Genomic DNA, 23502 nt, shown 5'->3' with positions numbered 1-23502 from the left:
GCGGAAATCGTCGGTCAGCATCAAAATAAAAATGATGCTCACGGGATACAAGCGAATATCTAAATAGTCAGTAAATTCCACTGAACGGAAATCAATGCTCAAATGTCAAGAACAAATTCACGATGAAACCAACGAGAATCAGATAAATCGCTTTCAATAATTGCTTCAATAGCTTTGTTTCCTACACTCTTCTATAGTTGGAAATTGGGAATGATTTTTACCCATCGAATTCTATCCAAAGTCTATTTTAATATATTACTTTGAATTTTTTTTCTTTTATCAAAATGTGTTTACAATCAGAAATGATCATGAGAATTTAAAGTAATCTCAACTGAGTACCTCGGGTGGTGAAACTGTTTTTTCTTTTTATCAATTAATTCCAAGCTAGAATAGAAAACATTAAAAGCAGCAAGTTTTATCTTTTGTATTTAAATTTTCCTCAAAATAGCAAGATACGCAAATGTTTGCCGGACGTGGAAATGTCTAATTATTACGCCAAGGGCACCTCACCGTTTCTATGAAACATATGCGGTTTTGGTTTTCCGAAAAAGGGAACCTTATTAATTCGCAAGAATAATTTTCACAAAAGGCGAGAAACGGATTTATTTTATGCATGTATAAACTTGAAATATATCCCGTCTATTGTTAATTTAATGAAGAATTGTATAATCTTATGAAAGCATTTCATATTCAAATATATTTCTCGATTTTCTTTTTAACAAAAATTATACAATGGCAAATTATTATATTTTGTTTTGCATTTGTTTTTTGTTTCAGATGAGCTTACAAGTTTCATGGGTGAGGTATAGGGATATCCACCTACTTACCATCGGACAATATACCTACACGAATGATCAACGATTTCGTGCAATTCACAATTTGCGTTCGGACGATTGGACGCTTCAAATAAAATATCCCCAACATCGAGACAGCGGACTTTATGAATGTCAGGTCTCAACAACTCCACACATGAGCCATTTTGTGCACCTGAACGTCGTTGGTAAGTTTTATATTATTTCCATTGTCATATTCATAACGTTGACAGGGCGAAGTAACGTGACACTTGAGACTACTTATGAAACAGAAACAGTTTTGAAAAAGTTTTCAAAAATGTACAATTTTAGCTGAGGTTGCAAAAATATTATTTTAGAAATAGCATTTGTTTAAATTTATTTTGATTTAGTAAAAATAGTGACAACCCTTCCAAGAACAAAGGATGGCAAAATTATTGTCATTATATAAATTAGTTACAATGTTATCGCGGACAGTTTTCCCCTTCAAAAAAAGTTATACTATTTTCTAATTGAAGGGAATAGATTAAAATTGATTATTCCCATTCTACACTGAAGGGCAGAGTCTCACGACAGCGTGGCAAAACGGAAATAAATGCTAAATAAATGTTTAAGACTGTTTAAACACTTTTAACTAACTTAGTTACAGACTGAGATTAAATACTGGGCTATCAATAAAAATTATATTATATCACTTTGATCATTGACTTTATGTCGTGTCTAATTAGGAAGAGATTACTGTTACTAGAAGTCAAACCAAATGGCGAATAGGTAATGGTGACTATACTAAGTTAATGTTAATATTTCTTTAGTTTTAACACTTTGTAATTTAATGAAACAAAAGTATATTTGTGGTTGAATACTGGGCTATCAGTAAAAATGATATTATATCACCTTAAAATCCGTGCAAGAAAAATTAAATAACTATTTCCAATGCATTTTATACTTACCGTAACTTAATCATTACCTTTTAATTAATCGATAAAAGAGAAATAGTTTCCCCCTGTTTGAAAATCTTTTGAGGAAATAGAATGGAAGGTAACGGATTTATTTGTTGCCAAATGCATTTGTTACTTGGACAATGAGCTTGGGCAATAAAGGTTATACTATTTTCTAATTGAAGGGAATAGATTAAAATTAATTATTCTCATTTTACACTGAAGGGCAGAGTCCCACGACAGTATGGTAACATTAAATATAATACTTGATCAAAAATAAGAACATCCGCATCAGTTGAAGCGTAGTCCCAAACTGACTCCTCTCGTCAGTTAGAGTGGGGGGATAGTTCCCACCTATTGTGAATCCATGGTAAGTGAAAAATAAGGTTGACTTGAATATCCTAACCTTACATAATGAAATACTAAAGTCCCCAATTACTGGGTCCTAAAACCGTCACCTATCTTCTTTTTGCTGGCGTCCCTAACAAAATTAAATCTTTCTGGACTATTCCATTCTGGGTAAGGTAATCTAAGTCGAGGATCTCGAGTGTAACCCTTTGATCCATCATCTGCACCTTACTAAACTCTTCAACGTTATTAGTTACCTTTTCGGCAAACTATTGAAATTCCTTTCATATTATCGAATTTTACTTTCATGACAACAGTATTTCATAAAAATTTTGTTTTGCAATAATGCAGAAAAAAAGTCGTTAAACTGTTAAAAAATGAATTGTTGGCGACACCGTGTTTTGTATTTTGTTTTAATGACTGCCTTAAATGCCTCTTAATTATAAACCCGAGAGTAAGAAAATTGGAATTTTTGTTGGTCCATTTATAAAAGTAGAAATGAAGAGTTGAAAGAGAAGAGGTGAAATTGAAAAAGTCCATTCCGACGAGTTTTAATATTTAAGTACCAACAGAATTCTCCATTTACAGTCATGAATTATTTGCAAATCTCATGTTTGAACCTAGTTTCTGGACAGAAGAAGCCACTTTTCAGAAGAGTTCTTCAATTACCGAGGGAGGACTTTGGGGTTGGTTCTTAACTCAGAATGTGGTCGAATTTACTTCTATTTTTTTCACAATTTTAAATGCACCAATGTTCCGAATGCTACTTCGTAAGATTAAGAAATTTCAATTATGAACCATAGAATTAAAAAAAAGCATTTTATGAAATGTGGGAATTATAAGACTGATGTTTGATACTGTTTATAATATATTTTACAAGGGACCTACTGACCTAGAAAAGGGACCCTAACCTAGAAAGGGTAGGGTTAATTCTATTAGTTAACAAGTGAGTAATTTTTTTAAAACTGATTTAAAACAAGAAAAATAGGGAAGATTTTAAAAAGATTTCATATTTAACGTAACACCGTTTATACTCTGGAGAGGTTTTCCGCAGTCACCCAATTACCCCATTAGGATGGTTCAGGTAAATGCGAGTACTCCTAATTTTAAGTCGTTCTGTAGACGCTGTAGTTTAAGACTTGTTGATGAGAACTAATTTTAGCATTTAATGGAAAAAATTGTTAGTTAATATAATTTTGTTCAAAAATTTTAATAGCGAGTATTATTTGACTGCTTAGAGTACAATTATCGATTCGATTTAGCGAGGCGCATAATGAGGGTTAGGTGTTTATTACAAAGCAAACGACTCGGAATATAATCAGACCACATAGTAGGCAAGTAATATAACTAGGATATAATGGCTTGAATGAACTGACTTTGACCTTTATTAACGCGTAAAATGTGATTGGTGGGCAAGACGTTGTTCAAGGCATCGAGTTAACTCGTATTTCACGTGGGATACTCGTAAAATTCCCCTTACCGATCTATATGCCCATTCTCTCCTATCTTCTCTTTGTCTTTTCCATTTTGCAACCTCACACTATTTTCAATTTTAGAGATGAAAAAAAAGAACCAGCCCACTAGTCTCCTCTCCAATGTCAGCACGATATTGTCTATCAACTCGTAGCATTTACGATCACATAAAATTGGTTTTCTGTTCTAATTAATCCCAATAAATTGACGACATTAATTTTAAGATCCTCTGGTTCGTTGAAATTAATAGGAGAGAATAAAAGTTTTTTTAAAAATATTTTTCAAACTGTAAATTCCGGTAAAATTTATATAGAAAGCCTATTTTTACACAAGCCTCGTATATTGAATTTTGTCTTTAATTTCATTGCTTTTTAAATAATGATCAAAAGAAATTTGTGAGTCAAATTGATCGCTGTCACGGAAACTAGTTTGAATCTCGCTTAAATTTAATTTTGACCATTATGCATATTATGGAATTCTTTTACTAGAAAATGAGTTTTATGAGACTGAGGTGAAAACCCAGACGATGGGGGTGTGTTTGCCATCTTGTTCGACGAAGAAGATAACAAGGTACGTTTTAAGGTGAATCGACTGTAATTTCCTACCCGAAGTTTCCAATTCCACTTAATCTAATGGCGTCTCTCTCTCTCTCTCTGCGAATTGAATTTTAATTTCAAGAGGCATTCTACTCATTCCGTGATTCATTTCTAGCGACTATTTCTTTTTCACAGAACGATGCGCTTCAAATATAAGAACGCGTTTTCATTGACAGAAATAGCTTTTTCGCCAATAATTGAATAAACTAAACGATGTAACACTAGGAGAAATTCTAATTAAGTTTTCTTATCACTCTATTATTTTCGTGATGAACTTGACCAAGATGATAAAAAATCTATTAACAGTCTTATTGAGTTCAAAGATTAAATTTATTTACTTGTAGGGGGATACCGAAGTACGTGGGATAACTTTGAACTTTATTTTGACATATTTTATTTACAAAAATAATTTTTTTTAAACATTCTATAAAGCGAGGCATCTTGCGGTGAGCAGGATATTTCTGGACTGGGTCATCTAAAATGATTCAGTCATTTTGGCATCAATAGGAAAAATAATTTATGACAATTGGAAAAATGTTTAGGGAGGGGAAAAGTGTTGGAATTCGCGTTATTTTTTTAAAAGAAAGAAATATATTGAAGCGTTACATCGACCAAGTTAGTCTTGTGTAAAATAAAAATAATTGCAGGTGAATAAAAATTTTACTGCGACGTTACCCCTGAGGAGTCGAGATCGGTAATGGTTCTCTCCGATCTAAGACGCGGTATTTATACTCGACGGGAGGGGCAAGCGCCTCGCCGCGTATTGGTCAACGCCGCAGGGGAGGGGAGCGTAGTTCCGAGAACTAGGCGCGCAGTGGCGTAGGCACAAAATTAAAATTTGTGCAAATTGTCTGTAAAGAATTTGCGAGAGCAACACGGCTTCACATTTTTAATAATATCCTTTTATTGCCAAGATATGATTGAAAAAGTGATGACATGTTTTTTCATAGAGTCGCGTGTAATCGTCCTGGACGGTAGGGTAGCTTACTTTTATTTTAAATCCATGGTCATTTATTATATGTCAATCTAACGTTTGTTTACTTGAATAAAAGTGATTCGCGTTAAACAGCATTTATGTAATAAATGAGCTTGAACCAAAACAAAGATAAGTGCAGTGAATAAAATTTTTATCACAACGTTAAAGTAGAATAAAAGAAAACTATTTGGAGTTGTTTTCGGACTTTATTGGTCGACAATATTAGTCAAACTCATTTACGGGAAATAGAGTTGAGACGGTTTATGTGTTTCAAGCACTTAGCAGTATTAGATTGTTTTTCTCTAAAAGCAATAAAGGCTAGGCGGCAGAGTTGTTTTTGAATTGACGCAAAACCTGATGGTCTCTGGAGACTAGGCGAGGGTGTAAAACGTGAAGGCTTCATCGAAAGTCTCTCTATATATATAGATAGCAAGAAGCAAGTCTTGAAAAAGTTTTTAGCAAGCAACTTCGACATGACGAAATTATATTCTCAAAAACTTTTGTCCCGTCACGAAAACCAAAGCGTGCATTTCAACTGCCTTCTTATGCAGAGTATTTAAAATGAGTCTACCGTCCAAATAACAATCTTATACTTTTTTTTCACCTTTCATCTTTTACATTACACATGAATAAAATTACTCGAGATTTAGAAATGAAAAATAAATTGCACTAGATTTTTTTTCGTAAATGCTTTTATAAAAAACCTCTTTTGAAATCCGTGAGTTATTCTAATGAGAATAATTCTCTCTTCAAAGGAACATATACAGCGGCAACTTTACTACTGAAATATGAAGAATTGCTTTATTTAGTAGGTTAAACTTTGTCATAAAACATTCCCTTGTTCATTATGTTGAACACATTTTAAAAAACTCAACATAAAGGAAACTTAAATACAAGTCGATACGTACAGAATGAAGGGAAATGTGTTTTAGTGATAAATTTAAATTTTATAATATAAAATAAAAATCCAGACAGACCAAATATAAAATATATATTACACATAATATTTGGAAAATTGAAGGGCATCTTTCAAAACTAGACTAGTTATAAAAATATAATTAATAGCAAAAGAATTAAATAAACAAACAAACAGTTTACGTGGAAACAAATATAAGCCAAAGTTTTATGTCCAAAGCAATTGGGGAAAACAATTATGAAAGCAACATCAAAAGAGAGCGATGATAACGATAATTTTCGGGATGCTACTTCCTTAGCCCTTCTATTGATTCTCCCAACCGGTACCCCTAAAGTATCTTGTATTCTTACGCCAAAATAAGGAACGTAGTTACTGGAAAAGCTATTTTGTTGTGTAGATTTTTTTATTTTCATAACAAAGAAAATAGGTTTTTTATTATCTTCGATCAAGAGTTTAATTGTCATTAAAAAATATTTAAATGGATACTTTATGATCAACTGTTAAAACTATGGTTATGTAGATATTATGCAGGTGAAAGAACATTAAATATTGGCCGTTGTTTGGCATTAGCTGTGCGCAGATTCACAAAGAAAGTGTTGGCTATAAAGATTGCGTGTTGTTGAGCAATTCCAAGAGAGGGTTAAAATCAGAGTGCCGTTCCTTGGCAGCAATCCATTTTCGCATTATATGTGGGTTCTCCAATCATAATGCTAAATAGAAAAAGAGGGTCAAACTTGAGACCCTTATTATGCAGTTCGCTTTTCACTGACGTTCATTCTCTTTTCTCTTACCTCAATTTCATTCAGAAAACCTCACTTAAGACTCCGTTTATTATACTGATTTATATCTGTTCACCGACAACCGCTAGGCATTCAAGATAATCGCTGACTTAAAAAATTCCCAATACACAGAAGGCATAAATTTCCCATGCAATTTTCTCCCCTCCAAAGCAAACAAGGTACTTATTTGGAAAACAATCAGTTTGCGGCTTTATGAAATTTCCACTTGAATGTCCCAACCATTGTATTTAATTATGATATTCCAAATTCTTTTCAAAGTGTCACAAAAGTATTCTAAAAGGTCCTCACTATTTGCAAAACAAATAAACAGTAGGTATTGTTATTTATGATCATTTGAAATTCTCTTCTTTTATTACAAGAAAATGATATATCTTAGGAAAAATGACGCGATGTGTATTTTTATGAGAATGCTTTAGACTCTAAAGAAGAAAAGAGTCATAAAACGAATTTTTTTCGTTAAAAAAGTAATACATTAAGTGTTAAAAAAGCGAGGATGAAACATTAAAGTAAAGTTTTACGTATTTTCTGTAAAGTGTCAGGAAGAATTTTATATTTTCTGCTTTCCATAAATTATAAGATATTTCGCTAAACAGTGTAACTCAATTTTACTGGGTGCTTCAAATTTAAAAACAGAACCATCATAACTTGTAAATAGTTTAATGCCAATATGTTTTGTAACGTTGTAATTCTGCTTTTTTAATATTGGAAAAATGTGAAGCTCTCCTTCATTTTGTAACTTAAATAAGAAGAAAATTATAATAAACTGTAAACTATAATTAAATTAATAAGTAAATTAAATCAATTAATAAATAGACGCATCTCAAGAATCCGAGAGCAATCCAAACTAAATATTACTTGTCATTGCCTTTCAAAAATGTTTTCAGCCTATCAAACGTAGCTAAAATGTCGCGGAGGTACTGTTTACAAATTGACTCTCAGTTGGAGCGAACAGACAGGGACCACCAATAACAATTGTTATAATTATTATTTTGTTATTTACGCTGCTTCATTTGGTTCAAATTGAATATCCAAAATTAACTGTTCTTCCTTAATATTTGTACAAAGCACGTGCAAGGCTATTATAGTTAATAATACCTCTAGAAAAAAGTAGTTCTTGTGTTGTTAACATTAATTACAAGATTTAATATAATTATTGTTGTTTTTGTCATAGCCGAAAGGTACAGAATTCTAAAAATAGAATCTTCATCCCCCTAGTCCGGGAATAGTAATGTTTTGAAAGATTAAAGATTTTAAGAGATACAAAAAGACTATGTGGATATACCGTAGCTGCACTGCAAGTTAGTAATTTGGAGTATGAAACTTGAACCTGAAAGACCGTTTGTTCTCGTGCGTTTGAACCTTTAGTCAACATACTTTTAAATAGCCTCAAGGAAAATGTAGATTTAACAATTCTAAAGTCAGTTGGCCTTAAGCGATTAGTTTGTAAATATAGGTTTCTGTAAAATTCAAAAATAATAGTCTTGAATTATCCACAGAAAATGGGAAGGTTATTCCAATATCGAATTTCAATAACATAATATATTTAAATTCACCAACTCGTTGATATTTGTCTGTTGTTCATCGATTTCACCTGTAACGATGGGCTTTGTATTAATATATAGATCTTCCGCTCCCCCCACCACTCTCTCTCCTCACGTCGTTAGAGAACGAACCTATATACCTAGCTACACGATCCCAAATCGTCAGTTCGTCTACCGATTTGGCTCAAGGTGCTCTTTTGATCTAACAGGTATGTTCTCACCTATGGGCATTAGACTCAGGTAGCGCACCTCCTTCACCCGAGGTGACGACAATGGGACAATCTCTTATCAAAGGTGCTCCCAGGAGTAGAGATTGTACCCACTAGATTCATATTCTCTCGTTATCGTGTCAGGCAAGAATTTCGGTAGCATCTGAAATTTGAATTAATCCCTATGTGCTCCTTGGTTAATTCTTAAAAGTGCGCGCCATGGTCATCGTCGGACTCAACCTAAGATTCACTAATTATCAGTTAAAGAAACTACGATAGTGTCACGTCATCGCGACGTATTTGATATTTATATAATAATATTTTGTGAAGTTAGAATCTGAATCCTCCCTTTTTCTTGTACCCCAGACACATCAATTCAAATGTGTGTCATCTTGGACAGACTTTTCTATATATGTTCATCAACGATTGTCACCCTTCTATAAGGTTACTGAACTGTCTAAAACAGTGACCACTCAACGCATGTATTGATCCGAAGGAGTCTTTCTCTGATTACCGAATGCCAAATATGGTCATGTCTATACAATTTTTATCACTTTAACCCAGAGGTAATAAAAATGGGTGGTAAAACATCAAATTCCCCTTGTGGAAGAAAACTATATAAGGGGCCACCTTCGCCGAATTCGTCAGTCCAGAAATCGCCACCAAGTTAAGAAGTCGTGTATCACCCCCCAAGTATATTCGTCCAGAAGTCACCCTCGAAGCAGAAACCCGCGTTCTTCGTTACTCAAGAAACCGCGACCAAGTTAACAAGTCGTGTACTACCCCTAAGCGTATTCTTCGTGTTAGTCCAAAATCTCTTCAATTACCAAGTGCATTTTTCAAGTCTCAGTCAAGCTCATTCAAGAAGAATTTAATCAAGGAGATAATTTCTAATACGACGCACATCTCTATTTTTCCGAGGACTGCATTATTTCGACTTCAACGTCAAATCAATAATTCGACACCTGGACTCCGGACCTTTCACTGTGACTGGCCCGAAAACATTTCAAGGAAAATCTATTGCCTTCTCTGTCCCACGCTAGACGACGTCACTTCTTCGACCACACACTGTACGAAATATCACCTGTTGGGTCTACCTCTCTAATAATAATTTTTATAGGTAAGTTACTAATACTTTTACATTTCGTCCCCATCTAAATTCTTGATTGATTCTACAAAGTCCGTATTTCTTTCAGTATCCCTGAAGACATGACATTTGGATCTACTCTTTCTCTCTCACTCTAATTGTAAAGGATTCAAATAAAAGCTTTAATAATATAAATTCAATTAAACAGTAACTCTTTCTTAAAACCTGTCCCTTGAAATCAGAGTGTTTCGACTCTGTGAATAAATCAGGTACGAATCACCGATGTCGGACAAATTAAATATATAAATTAATATTATGTTTAGTTTCATTCCTGAGACATAACAATAGGTGCCAGGACTCCATGCGGCGAGCGAATTCCGTAGCAAATAAAAACCCTATCATTACACACCCATAAAATGGGAGGTGTCCCCTGTCACCCGGAGACGCTCCCAAAAGAGTTCCATCAACCCCGCCAGGATCCACCTTCGTGAGAGATGCTGGACCCAAAGATTGAACGATTTCCGTAAATTTATTGAAATTATTGAATGGTTCTCTTCCTTCAAGGTATTTTAGGATGGTCAGATACCTAAGTAATTTAGAAACGTTTCTAATTCTTGACGTCGAATTTGAGATACCTATGATCTACTGCTAGAAGCCAGGACATGGTACGGTGAGATCCTGTTTACGATCCGCGACTCCAAACGGCAAATAGAATCCGTGAGATGATGATGATAATGATACCAAAAACCCATCACCTAGTAGTGTCACATTGTTTTGAGTCTTTACAGTTAAATCCTCCAAGTCTTTCGTGTGGACATTGGATAGAATCCTCAATCTAGCACTAGCACCTGAGTCTAATGGTCCTCCCTAGTCATTTCCTCCCACGTTTCTATTCACCTTTCGTTTACATAAATTTAATTTCTCTAAATTAAATTACAGTAGTTTACTTTCAATTAAACATTTCCCTAGAAAAATGTCTACAGTAATGTGTGAAATACAAATAGATTATAACTCGGCAACAAAGCAAAACATGGTATGTAAGTGACAGGATTGAAAAACGACGACCTGATTGAAACGGAAATAACGAGGATAGAGCCCAACGGACGCAGTACCATTGAATCTTTTCCTCCTTTTATTGGACCGACCGTTTTCAATTTATTTGAACGTATTCTGATGGAGGCAATGTTCGATTTTAGATGTATCATCGATTTGTCGATTCTCGGTTAAAATAATAATTACTGTACAATTTCAAAATTATATCCTCACTTATTATATTTTCTTTAAAATCTCCCTTTAATGTTTTATGCTGCTCCTCTCAAAATGAATTATTTTTTGATTGAAAATCAAATACTAAATCTCATTTCTAAATATATTTCAATGTTTCTCGAACATCCAAAAGCATCAGTTAAACGAAATTCTCCTTTGTTTTCCACCCGTCAAAACATTAATGATGGTCATATTAATAAAGAGAGAATTTGCTATATTCACCTATTGGAAAATTGGATCAGAAACGGTAATGACAGGTGAAGATAAATTACTGACCGCCGATTTGTTATAATTTAAAAATTTAAATTATAATTTGCTGACTAAAAGGAGAGTTCTCTGAAAAATTAAACCTCATGACAGTTTAGACATTTAATTTTCTCATTCTCTTTGTGGTATTCAAACATGTGAAAAAATTAAAATAATTGTTTTATATTTCCTTAATGATTCACTTTAAAGTACTAAAGCTACCTAGTTAGTTGAAAAATATATAATTCGAAACTATTAAAACTACTTTTAATAACCATTCACCTAAAGGTACATGGATTTACAAACATTTGGTGTTCTAAAATAAATTTTTACCATTACTCCTTTTTCAAAGCAAATTTTTTTTAATATGAATTGTTTATGTTTTTACAGTTTAAAACATATCCTGTTTCAATTAAAAATTTTGATCGTGAATTCTTTGAAAACGTTATTGAAAATCAAATATTTTTTTTACTCGAATAAAATTTCATACATAAAAAAATGTAATAAAAAATCGTAGGAAATATGCAGTAACATACAGTTCCCATGCACTGTTGCCACGCAATATTCACAAGCAATGCAGCAAAAATACGTATTCATTTTTTAAACTCAGGTCAACGATATAGTTCTGTTACTTTTTGCATGGTTCAACTTTCACTCTCTCTGCACATATTTTACTTCCTATTCTTTTCTACTTGATGGAATTTCGTATATTACCATTACCGCTCATATCCTCTTGCTAGAATGAAAATGCTGATTAACAATTTTTTTCTGTCACAATATCTCAAGTAATATCGCATACATTTTGTGAAAATAACAAATTACAGCAGTACGAGGAAAATTACTTTTTGGTTCTCTTTGCTGGATAAAATTCTCACCAGGATTATAAGGTTCGTACTAAAGATTTTTTTTTTTTTTTGAATAAAATCATTAAAAATTTAAATTTTATTTAAAAATGTGACCCTCTTTTATAATTCAGTTGGACTCGACAGCAATGCTGATTTTTTTTTGCTCCTTTAAAAATTCAAACTCTGCTTCTCACTTGGCCTATGGTAGTTTTTCATTTCAAGACTCTAACCATAATTCATGCAGTCGACCTAGCTAGGTTAGCGGGTGCGTTAGAACCATATAAGTGATGAATGCTGAGAATAAAATCGTCTGGTATAACGCATGACCTCAGACGTTTAAATTCGAGTTTTGCTGCATAAGTGAATTTCGCAGCTTTTTTTGTAAAAATGATTTACACATTTTTCCTATTAACTTAATGTTTACTATATTGGCCTGTATTAGACGCTACGAAGGATTAGCACAAACAATACGAACCCTTGAACAATATCCTTTGTAAATGGAATAGGAACAGTTGTTCCTTTACCTAATTTGCATATCCACTCTTTTCATTCTAAAGATTGACTAGAACAAATATTTCTTTTAATTCGATCAGCAAGTTCATTAATACAGACCTTAGTAATTAAAAAAAACAAAGTTTTGCGCAAAGATTGTTGTGAAGTAGAAAACTTATTTTCATTTGTTTATAATATTAAAATAAATAACAAACAGCCTTTCTCTTACAGTTTTGATTTATATGATACTTGTTGATTTACGAGAAATTTCTACTTGGCGAAAAAGAAGCGAAATTCGAATTCCAATTCGGCGTAAACTCTATAAATCTCGTTTGCAGTAGAGCCAATGACAGTTGAGAACAAAAAGCCAGAAAAAGGCATCCTTTCTCGATACTCGATGAAGTGCGAGGCCAGTTTATTTGAAAGCAAGTCGATGCATAACCTTTACGTTTTTCACCACACTATTCACACTTGGTTGTGTTTTTTTCGACAGAATAACTCGTAAGAGCATCCGCACGTGAAAAAAAATTCAATTCCTTTTTGTTTTTTTTTTTTTATCAAAAATAGCGATGCGCCGTTGCCTTTATAGTATGAAGAGTGAAGGAAGAAGATGAAGAGGAAGAGGAAGAAGGAACGGGTTTAGATTTAATCCAAACCTTTGCACGTCTTTGCGGTTCTTCGGTTCTCTCTTCTTATCGTCAACCCGTCGCATGCTTGGCTTCTCTCGTTCGTTTCTCAGTTTCCACCGAGCGGATTACAAAAGGCTGCTGTAGATATGCAGAGGGAAAGAGAATAAAGGCATCGTAGGCTCGGCGGAAGAAACCTGTGAAGTGTGACGAAAAAGGAAGTATCAAGGGAACATTGTATGTGTTCTTTCCTATGCGAAAAGATTTGCGGCTATATTTATTTATTTTTAAACAACGCGACACAATTTTTCTTTCATAGTTTCCCATATTTATAAATAATTCTTTCTTGACATTTGTTTTTTATACTCGTACACATTAGCAAATTTATTTTAATTCGTTCAGTTTGTTTGACAAGGTCTTGAACGTTTGGTTGTTTATTTGCAGTTGTATTTATTAAATTAGGTTACAATTGTTAGGTTAGGTTAGGTTAGGTTAGGTTAGGTTAGGTTAGGTTAGGTTAGGTTAGGTTAGGTTAGGTTAGGTTAGGTTAGGTTAGGTTAGGTTAGGTTAGGTTAGGTTAGGTTAGGTTAGGTTAGGTTAGGTTAGGTTAGGTTAGGTTAGGTTAGGTTAGGTTAGGTTAGGTTAGGTTAGGTTAGGTTAGGTTAGGTTAGGTTAGGTTAGGTTAGGTTAGGTTAGGTTAGGTTAGGTTAGGTTAGGTTAGGTTAGGTTAGGTTAGGTTAGGTTAGGTTAGGTTAGGTTAGGTTAGGTTAGGTTAGGTTAGGTTAGGTTAGGTTAGGTTAGGTTAGGTTAGGTTAGGTTAGGTTAGGTTAGGTTAGGTTAGGTTAGGTTAGGTTAGGTTAGGTTAGGTTAGGTTAGGTTACTTCGAATTAATAAAAATAACTATAAAAACTGTATTTACAAATTATTAACTATTGCATTGTGAAAGAAAATTGGAAAATAAAAATATGTAAAAATTTAAATATAACTGACGGAATAAAATGTCAAACTAAAAGTTGTATCCAATGAATTCAAAGAGAAAATTTGGACGCAATTTTAAAGTAGAAAATACGTTGTTTCTATATTTACCAACTGTCTATTCAGTTTTCAATCAAGCATGACATGTGTGTAAAATGTATTCATTTTCTCACATCGTCATCTCTCACAACATTTTCATCGTTTATGACTACCAGTAAAACGATAATAAAAATCATTATTATTCATTCGAACACACGTTTTTCCCTGCAAAATATAAAGCTCCATTTTAGTAAACTGTTTGGACAAGAAAAAAATTTTTTTTATCTAAATATAATAAACATTAACAATCAATACCATGAAATTTTACAAATTTCTTTTCGAAAATATTTTTTTATTATTAATATTTGAATGAAATAAATTTACAATTTAGAATTTAATCGTAATTTCTCAGAAATTGTTTTTCTTTTTAAATAAGAAAATCCTCTTTACAGAATTTTAATTCATGCCATGCATGGTGGAGCGGAGTTTTTGAACATTTTTCATTAAAGAATTTCACCAGGACGTCCCGGCGAGAATAATACAATACAAGTTCTTTGGCAAACTAAGACAAAACCATTGTTAAGCATTCAAGGTAGAACTTGAAATAGGTATCTTTCAAACTTTATCAAAGATTGAGTTCCTAAACTTTGTACTTAGATTTCCGACTACCCACCACAATAATCTCATAAAGTTTACCACCCCCCAATTGTGATCAATGAAACTTAAGAAGATGGTGGAAATTTTTTGGCCCAGTTCCTTCAAAATAAGTTTGCGTTTTATGTTACAGGAATGTAGATTATAATAGGGCATTGTGTTGTCGGAAATCCGGAATAGCGACTACTTTTTTGAAGCTAAAAGATTGTGTGAAAAATTACTTATAGAAAATATTTATTTGTCTCTGTTATTTTGAGTTAATTATTTTATATATTATTTCTAACTGGGACCGTAAAAATAGTGTATATTAAATAATGTTTTCAAAAGTTATACTATACTACATACAAACCCTACGGTTATTATAAATTTTTTACTATAACTCTTTTTTTTGCTTTGATTCGTTTAATAGATCCCAATGTCTAACTTTATTACATTGACGTAACACGACGGTTAACCACAAAATTTACATAAATTCAAAGTTCTGTTACATCGCACACAAATGTATATCATTCTGTATTAGAATCCACAAAATCGATTGATTCTCTACTAAACTGAAAAGTGGAATTTCATTTAATTAACGTAACATTATTTGCGGTTAAACTACTTTTGATCTTTGGTGTTGAGAATTCAAGAATTTATACTTGATTAAAATTTTTCATGGTTAATTAAATTACTAAAATGTTTCAATTAATTCCCCTCTCATTATTTACACGAAATTGTAAATGAAATTATAATTTTATTTTTAAAATTTTCATTGAATCCATTAAATTTATATTTCTATTCCAGAAGTTAGTTTTTGCCGATTGAAATACTATTTTACACTTTTAAAATCGTACACACTGGTATCCGACATGTCTTCACGTGTTTACTTTTTGTCGAAAACATTTATGCGACAGGAAATGTGCCGATATTGCAAAGTGCTGCTGGAGTCATCAAGCAACCATAAAAATGAAAAAAGTAGCTTCACAATTCCAACAGTTTTGTGTGGCAATGACAGACACGTAAAATGTTACCCTTTCGTAGAGGTTTTTATTCTCGTGAATAAACTATACCTGGAGGTTAAAAAACTCGTCAACAATAATTATTATTCAAATGGAAGATCAACCGTAAATAAAAAAGATTTTTTTAAAAATTAAATTGTATTAACTTAAGAATGAAAATTTTACCTAACAATAACTCTTTGATTACACTTTGTAACTTAATATTATTTTTTGTTTTAGGTAAGTGTATCCTATGGGTTTAAAACTTTCCCCGGCATACTGTAAGTAGAATTTTTAATTTAAGACGTTCTTGAAATTAGGGGTACGCACGTTTTTCGGGATTAATATAACTTTTTGGTTTTATGAACCAGAAAGATTTAGGTTTAACAATTGATTATTTCGTGTATTTATTTTTTTATATTGAAAAAGACTGCAAATGGAGTACAATTAGCTTTTCATTGTATAGAAAGACATGCGTGGTTTGCCATAATGTTATCCGTATTAAACAAGTGTTGAATGTTAATTACATTGTTGAATGCAGTATATTGTTTATAATATCAGTAGTAAAGCACAATAGAGACTTTATAAAATATTCTGTATACCAAAAATGTGTTGGTAATTCGAATTTTTTCACCCAAATAATACAAAACAATGAAGAGGTTGTTGAGCGTATTAACGTGGTTGTTATGTAGACGTGTCGACGTGAAAATTGGCTGCACTTTGTGGATTGACCAAAATCTCTGATACGAGCTGTTAATGTGGGTCGAAAAGTGGAATTCCCGTTAATCTTCTGTCCAATGGTGACGCCAGCTATCAAACTCACACATGTCACCGGACGTTAACGCAACAACCACAACCATCCATCTCCTTTCCCATTATCCTCACTTCATAATTTCTATCTTGTTTCTTGTTTTTTTGTTCCTTTCTGTTTCAACACTTTCATGGATATCCAATTAAAATGTAGTCTGTTGAAAAAAATAATCGTCGGTGTAGAAATGTTATTTTTAGAGAAATAAAAACATCTAATTATTCGATTGGGTAAATTACAAAAATCTTTTTTTTTCAATAAACTTGAGAAATAGTTTGTTCCATCTTAGGTCTTTCATCTTATGCAGAGGATGGCTGCTGACTATCACAAATATATCGACTACTAACAAAGGCCTAACATCTAATTAAGAAATCGGTTATTAGAAGATGCTGCTGCTGCTGCTGCTGCCTTTCACGATTTCTTAAAACGTTATTGTAACTAGGATTCTACTATTTAATTTTGGCGTACAATACTTTTTAGACCAAATAAGGCTACAATTAGAATTGAACATCTAATTATTCCATTGAGTAAATTACAAATCTTTTTTTAATCCTAAACAAACTTGAGAATTAGGTTGTCCCCTTGGATCTTCTATTCTGAATGAGAGATGGCTGCTGACTGTCACAAATATAATGACATCTAACTGGAGTCTAATATTTATTATGCTAACGGTTATTAGAAGCAACAGAAACTTGTTGTTGTTGTCAGTTTTTACAATTTCTTAAAAACTTATTGTAACCTGGACTCTACTATTTCATTTTTGTGTGCAATACTTTTTAGACAAATTAAGGACTACAATAATGGAATTAGAACATCTGAGAGTTAAAAATTACAAAGACAAATTTACAAAAAGACCTTAATAATTAGACAATAAGTTAAAAAATGAAATTAAAAAATATCAGGGATAATGATGACTACACTGTATTATAAATGCAGAAATTTTAACACATGCGACATCCGTATGTTAATACACTCTCGGTTAAGTTACCTTATGAAATATTCCCTTTGAAATCTCGTATCTCACTAGGCTGAGAATAACCTCCGGTTGCGTGAACCCCATCTGTGTTTCTATAGTAAACGTTGACAAGGGTTAAGCACTAGCATTATAAATGACTTTGTCCCCAATTCTAAACAGGTAGGATTCATAATTAATCAAATTTCCACCTCCTTAATAGAAAAAAAGGACCTCACGTTTGTTAACCTGTTTTGTGTGCAAATTAAAAGACGTATAACCAAAAAAAAGGGGGAAATATTTTCTCTTTATAATCAAGTACTGGTATCTCTTTTCTAAATTATTTATATGACAGTTTTTTAATACAATTAACTATATTTCTGTTAAAAAAGCAGATTTAAAATCGGTTTTCATTCAATTTTTAAATATGTAGGTATAAAATAATGAAATAAAGAAGGTGGCGTATGCAGTTCTGTGTCTGATGAAAGCAACTGCTTTACTACTGACTGACTATTATTAACGCTTTCACTACTGTTTGTGCCAGTGGTGAAAGTTACTTCACACCAACTTTTTGAGGAATACAGCTTTAAAATATAAATTATTTTTTACTTTATCCCATTTTCTTTTATTTGAGAATTTAATTTAAAAGCGCTTCTATTTGTGTAATTTAAATTTTTTTACTATTTGTAATCTACAAAAGAATTTGCAATCGAGAAGGAAAATATAATTTTTGTAGTATTATCATGGTTTTTTTTTCTCCTCTTCTGTAAAAGCGGAAAAGTTTGCACGGTCATAAGGAAAGCTTGTAAAAAGCGGAAATCCCTGGTCCAATTCTTGGGCGAGAGTACTTGGTACATAATTTCCTACCATTTATGAAAGTAGTTGCCGGAACAGCCTAAAACGGCTATTGGTGGTTATTAACGCAAGTAGGAAAAGAAAAAGAGAAGTAAAATTGTGTATAAAAGTAAGAGGGGAAAAAAATGATATTTTAAAAGTACTTTTTTCATTTCGTAATAGTCAGCGAGAACCTTCATTTCACTTTCATTTGAAGATGGTTCTTCACGCCTTGAAAATTACACCTCTTCTACTATTAGCAATCTTTTTTTTTTAAAAGAAAGCTACTTTTTTAAAAATTGAAATTCACTTTATAAAATTATTTCCCTAATTATCAGAAAACACTTTTTGTTTTTAAAAACAAAGTTATGTAACATTTTTTTTTTGAACGTTGCCCTGCGTTTTAAACTAAATCCGACGTTGCTCTCTTTTCCCACTAACCGAGCAAAAAATTCTTTTTTAAAAAATAGTACAATCAGAGTTAAATTTTATTATCCGAATAGCGGCTTGTGTATAGAAGACTTTTTTTCTGATGAAAAAATTGTAAAACTTTTTTTTGAAACAAGATTCAGAATAAATTAATGTAAAGGGTAAATGTAATTATTTATCAATGTGTTGTATTTGTTGTAATTTTGTAATTATTTTTAATTTCATTCGCGTCTCTGTTTTCAGTTTGTAAATTATTGTATTATTTTAGCAGTAGAACAGATAAAATTGTAGCTTTATTTTATCAAGCTAGAAGGAATGCGGAGATTAGTTTTAAGTCCAGTTGAGCGGAAACCAGCGAGAAAATTACAATTCCATGCTTGTACGCGAAATGAAATAAGCGCTTTGACAGTGAATGTAATTCACGAGTGTTTCAGAACAAGATCTGATGGGTCAACTTCAAAGCCTTTTGGACGTAGAGAATGTCCTTTTCGAGATGAATTCCAACACAAAAGAACGTTTGTTTCTCTCTAGTTGGCATTATTTTCCACTTTTTTTTTCATAAAAACACATCTCAAATATCTTACGTTATTTCACTGCAAAGCTAAAACCAAGTTTACTAATTATATTTTTGGCATTAAGTTTCTTCTTAACTAGGTAAATGTTTACAGTGAATACTGTACACTTTTTTTTTTATTTTGTAGACTTTGTGTGTGAATAAACTCACTTTTTAAAAATTAACACTGCTTTTTCATTTTATAGAATAATAACGTGTCGAGAAAATTAAGGGATTTAATTTTACGGTGATTATTTAATTAGTCTTCTTTTTTATTAGTCTTGCGTCAATTAATTCCTTTTCGTTTGCTGTCTTTTCTCTGATATTAAAAAATATTTGCATTTATAAAGAAGAAACTTGAAATAAGGAGAAATAATTTATTTCCATTGGAATATTCAATGTTATAAATTGTAGCCAGAGCATTATCTTTCTTCGGATTCAGCTTATTTCTTTGGTAACAAATTTCATTTATTTCGCAATTTCATTCAAATGGCTTTATAAAGACTGAGCATTGCATTTGGTAATTTGAACAGAATTTTACGCTGCTAGAGCAAAATAATTAGTGAAATATATAAAGATATTAAAATTAGCGGAACATTGTCTTTACTTGTTGAATGGATATAATTTAATTTGCTCTATTTTTGTTATTTTAAATTGTAAATTATTTTCTGACGATATTCGATTGTTAGAAATTTTGTGACGCCATAATCATCAAATACATTTTATCATCAGAAGCTGATGGTGACTTTTACAGTTGTTAAAAGAATCATTTAGACAGGAGGCTACTATTACTTTTTTGTATCCATCACTTTTTAGACTAAATAGGAAAACAAATAAAATTTAACTTCTAATTATTCGATTGGGTAAATTACAAAAATCTTTTTTTCTAAATAAACTTAAGATATAGTTTGTTCCATCTTAGGTCTTCCATCCTGTACAAAGGTTGGCTGATGACTGTCACAAATATATTGACTACTAACAATGGTTTAATATCTGTTTGAGTCACTTCTCCTCCCGGTCTTTCTTGACCCTTAGGATGGGAGAATCTAAACGTAGAAGGAAAGACCCTTCTTATATAGTTGTAGTTCAGTTGTTCTACATAATTGTGTTTTGTTCTTGTAAGTTTTTGTATCAATGTTAAGAAATTAAAATATATTGATGACTATCTCTATAAAATTTGTCAGACCCCTTAAAATCAATTGTGTGAAATTTATAATAGTTCAGAAAATATATTGGTTCGTACTGGACATACGAGAAACCGCCACCTATCTTGCGATGAAATCACATTCTAGTAACAGGAAGCCCATTGCTTGAGAACTTTGAGGGAGTTAGTTCAATCTGCTAAGTGAAAACCACTTTCTTCAACTCGTTTTCCAGTTCCCTTGATGCTCTTTCTTGGTTTTTGCGTGATTTAATTAAATTATACAGCCATACAATACATTCACATATTTTTTTACCCATGTTCTCTCAACGAAGTTGAAAAAAAATACCCCTGGCTTTTATTTCACACAAAAATTGATGAAAACAAATAATAAACTGCAAATAATATAATAGAAGTAGAATTTTTTTTTAAGTTTTCTTGATGTCCATTGAAAAGACAATCAACCATTAAATCAAAAATTTGTATTCGCCGCAAGAGTTTTCATTAAAATTTTCAGTCACGTAGCTGGCTATCTGGCAAGAATAGATTCACTCTGAAAGCATAAAATCCCCTAGGTCAAGCCTCGAAACTAATCACGGCAAAACTGAAGTCTTGCTCGTTGTCTTTCTTGTTTTATTTTTCTTTTCCTTATCCTACTGCACTTACACCGCATGAAATTTTGCATTCCCAAGAGACCGTTTGTCCGAGATTGTCACTTGGGAAAATTCGGATTAGAACACAAATGTTTTATCATCATTCACATGCTTCCAAGTAAATTATCATTTTAAAAATGTTTTTCAAAAAAAAAGAAAAAAATATGTATCAGGGTTTCAGGTAAACATTTCTTGTTGAGAAATAAAAACGTTGAAAGTAATCTACTGAAAAAATGTGTCACTGGACTTTTATGAGTAAAAGAAATGACGTTATTCTCTCTTCTCGTCGTTTGGTTTCCATTGTGCATTGTGTGAATTCAGTTATTAGCAAAATCGATGAAGCGAAATGCACGTCAGTGTCTCTTGAAAAGGTTAATGAGTCAAGCTCGCTTTATTTCCACACAGTGTACTTGTATATCGTTTCTTCTGCACAATATGAACTTTTAAAAATCCATTATACTCTTCCAACGGAAGAGTAACAAACGCCCGCTCGTTGCTGCCGGCAATATCAGCTCAATAAGAGTCAGCCAGTGTGCTCTAATAACTTGGTTGTAACTTTATGCTGAGCATTAATATTTTCCCATTTTTCTAAAGATTAAATGTTGCCTGGAGAGTTTTTTTAATTTTTATGTTATTCTCTCTAAAAAAAACCCCCATTGCGGAACGTATTTTAGTATTGTTGTTGTTTAATTTTCATAGTTCATTAATGATCCCTAACGTGAAAGATGAAAATAATTCCTTGCAATTAACTTGATGTTATATTTATGCCTCACAAAATTTTTAATTACTTTTGTCTTTTTGATTACTCACTTGGGGTTTTTTAATTCAACTATATTGAATTGTTTTCTTTTTTATTTGAACGTTGAAACAGGAACTAAAATCAGAAAGCTGAGGGAATTTTTTTTCATGTTGGTCTCGTAGTTTCTCTGGGGAATGACACGTGGTCAAATGAATATCTTGAACGCCGCAGGCAGAACGTGACATGCTTACCTTCAAATTTTGCAACATTTATATTTAACTGTTTTCACGCTTTCTGAAATCGTTGTCAATAAAATCAAAAATTAATTAGTGGAACATCCTCATACAAACTATTTTTGTTATTTTTTTCAAAATAGCAATAACTACGTTATTCCTTGTATGAAAAGAGTAGATATGCAGTTACATTTAATTTTTCGATTGTATAAATTACAAAACTCTTTCTTTTCGAAATACACTTGGGGATAAGGGGATTCTATCTTTAAAATAATTTTTTGAAGGGTATTTGTGAATGTCTTCTTATGTTTATGAACAGCACTCTTGGATATTTGGGAATCACATCCGAATATATACACCAGAAAGCACATCCCCCGATTACATCTTATTTCGACAGTCACTGAAACAATATTATCGACTCAAAAACAGTCAATCCAAGTTTACTCAAACTGATCTAATAGTATGGACACTTGTGTCACAAACTCTGACCTCGTACCAAACTGTCCACTGCAATAGTTTCCACAGAATTCACAGTTCCTGAAGATAATATAAAAGTAATTTTTTCTCAATCTCTTTTCTGATAATTTTTTAATCCTCTTATTGATTAACCCACATGTCAGGATTACAATTCCCCAAGATTAATTCATGTTTAATTATTATAAAATACATTTATTTATTAGAAAAAAAAGTTATTTTTTAACTTGATGCAAAAATTTTTTCTTCTGCATTATTTAACGTAAAGTTTTCTGCATCGAATATGTGTTGCTGGCTTTTAAAAAATAAACAAAGCATCATCTGAGAAGAGTGACTTTTAAACTTAGAGGTTTTAGGTTAAGTGAAAAGTCTTGTAAAGAATCTTCAATGCACCTTCGGACTGGAGAGCGTACAAGAAATTACGACGAAGCATAAACTTGTTTTACAAATTTTATTTTTTACGGAATTCAATAAAAAATTAATAGTTCACTTTGCAAAAACTGTTTCGTCAACTATTTTTACATAGTTTTGTTTATGTTAAAAAATTGAGTGGAAAGAAAATTAATTTCAAAATTATAAAGATTTATCGATTTTGAATTGTTCTCAATCTTTTCTCAAGGTATCGGATACATCACAAGTGTTTAAAAAAAAGCGAAGTAGATAAATTCGTAATTACCTCTTTGGAGTTATGCGTCACTCGTAAAGAACAGTTCTCTGAATTTCTAGAAACTGAAAAAAGAATAAAAAAAAATCTGCTACATTTCAAGAAGTTTATGATAAAACTTGATCGTTTCTCATTTCAGAAAAGAAAAGAAACTTTATGACTTGAATTATCATTTCTTCTTTTACAAAAATTTTATTCCCCCTTACAATTATTATCAATCATTT

General features: G+C 32.0%; 1 protein-coding gene across 6 annotated transcripts in view; it reads left to right on the top strand.

Moving 5' to 3' along the window:
- Window positions 1–23502, top strand: part of LOC122506435 (lachesin-like) — a 333080-nt gene that overhangs the window by 251013 nt on the left and 58565 nt on the right. For all 6 annotated transcript variants that reach the window (XM_043618607.1, XM_043618603.1, XM_043618604.1 and 3 more), the window contains exon 4: window positions 778–1000. In XM_043618607.1, the coding sequence (XP_043474542.1) occupies window positions 778–1000 (223 nt within the window). The remainder of the gene's footprint in view (window positions 1–777; window positions 1001–23502) is intronic.

This window comes from Leptopilina heterotoma, unplaced genomic scaffold (genome assembly GCF_015476425.1).
Source record: "Leptopilina heterotoma isolate Lh14 unplaced genomic scaffold, ASM1547642v1 Lhet_42, whole genome shotgun sequence".
Lineage (NCBI taxonomy): Eukaryota > Metazoa > Arthropoda > Insecta > Hymenoptera > Figitidae > Leptopilina > Leptopilina heterotoma.
This window is presented reverse-complemented; position numbering and strand designations above follow the sequence as displayed.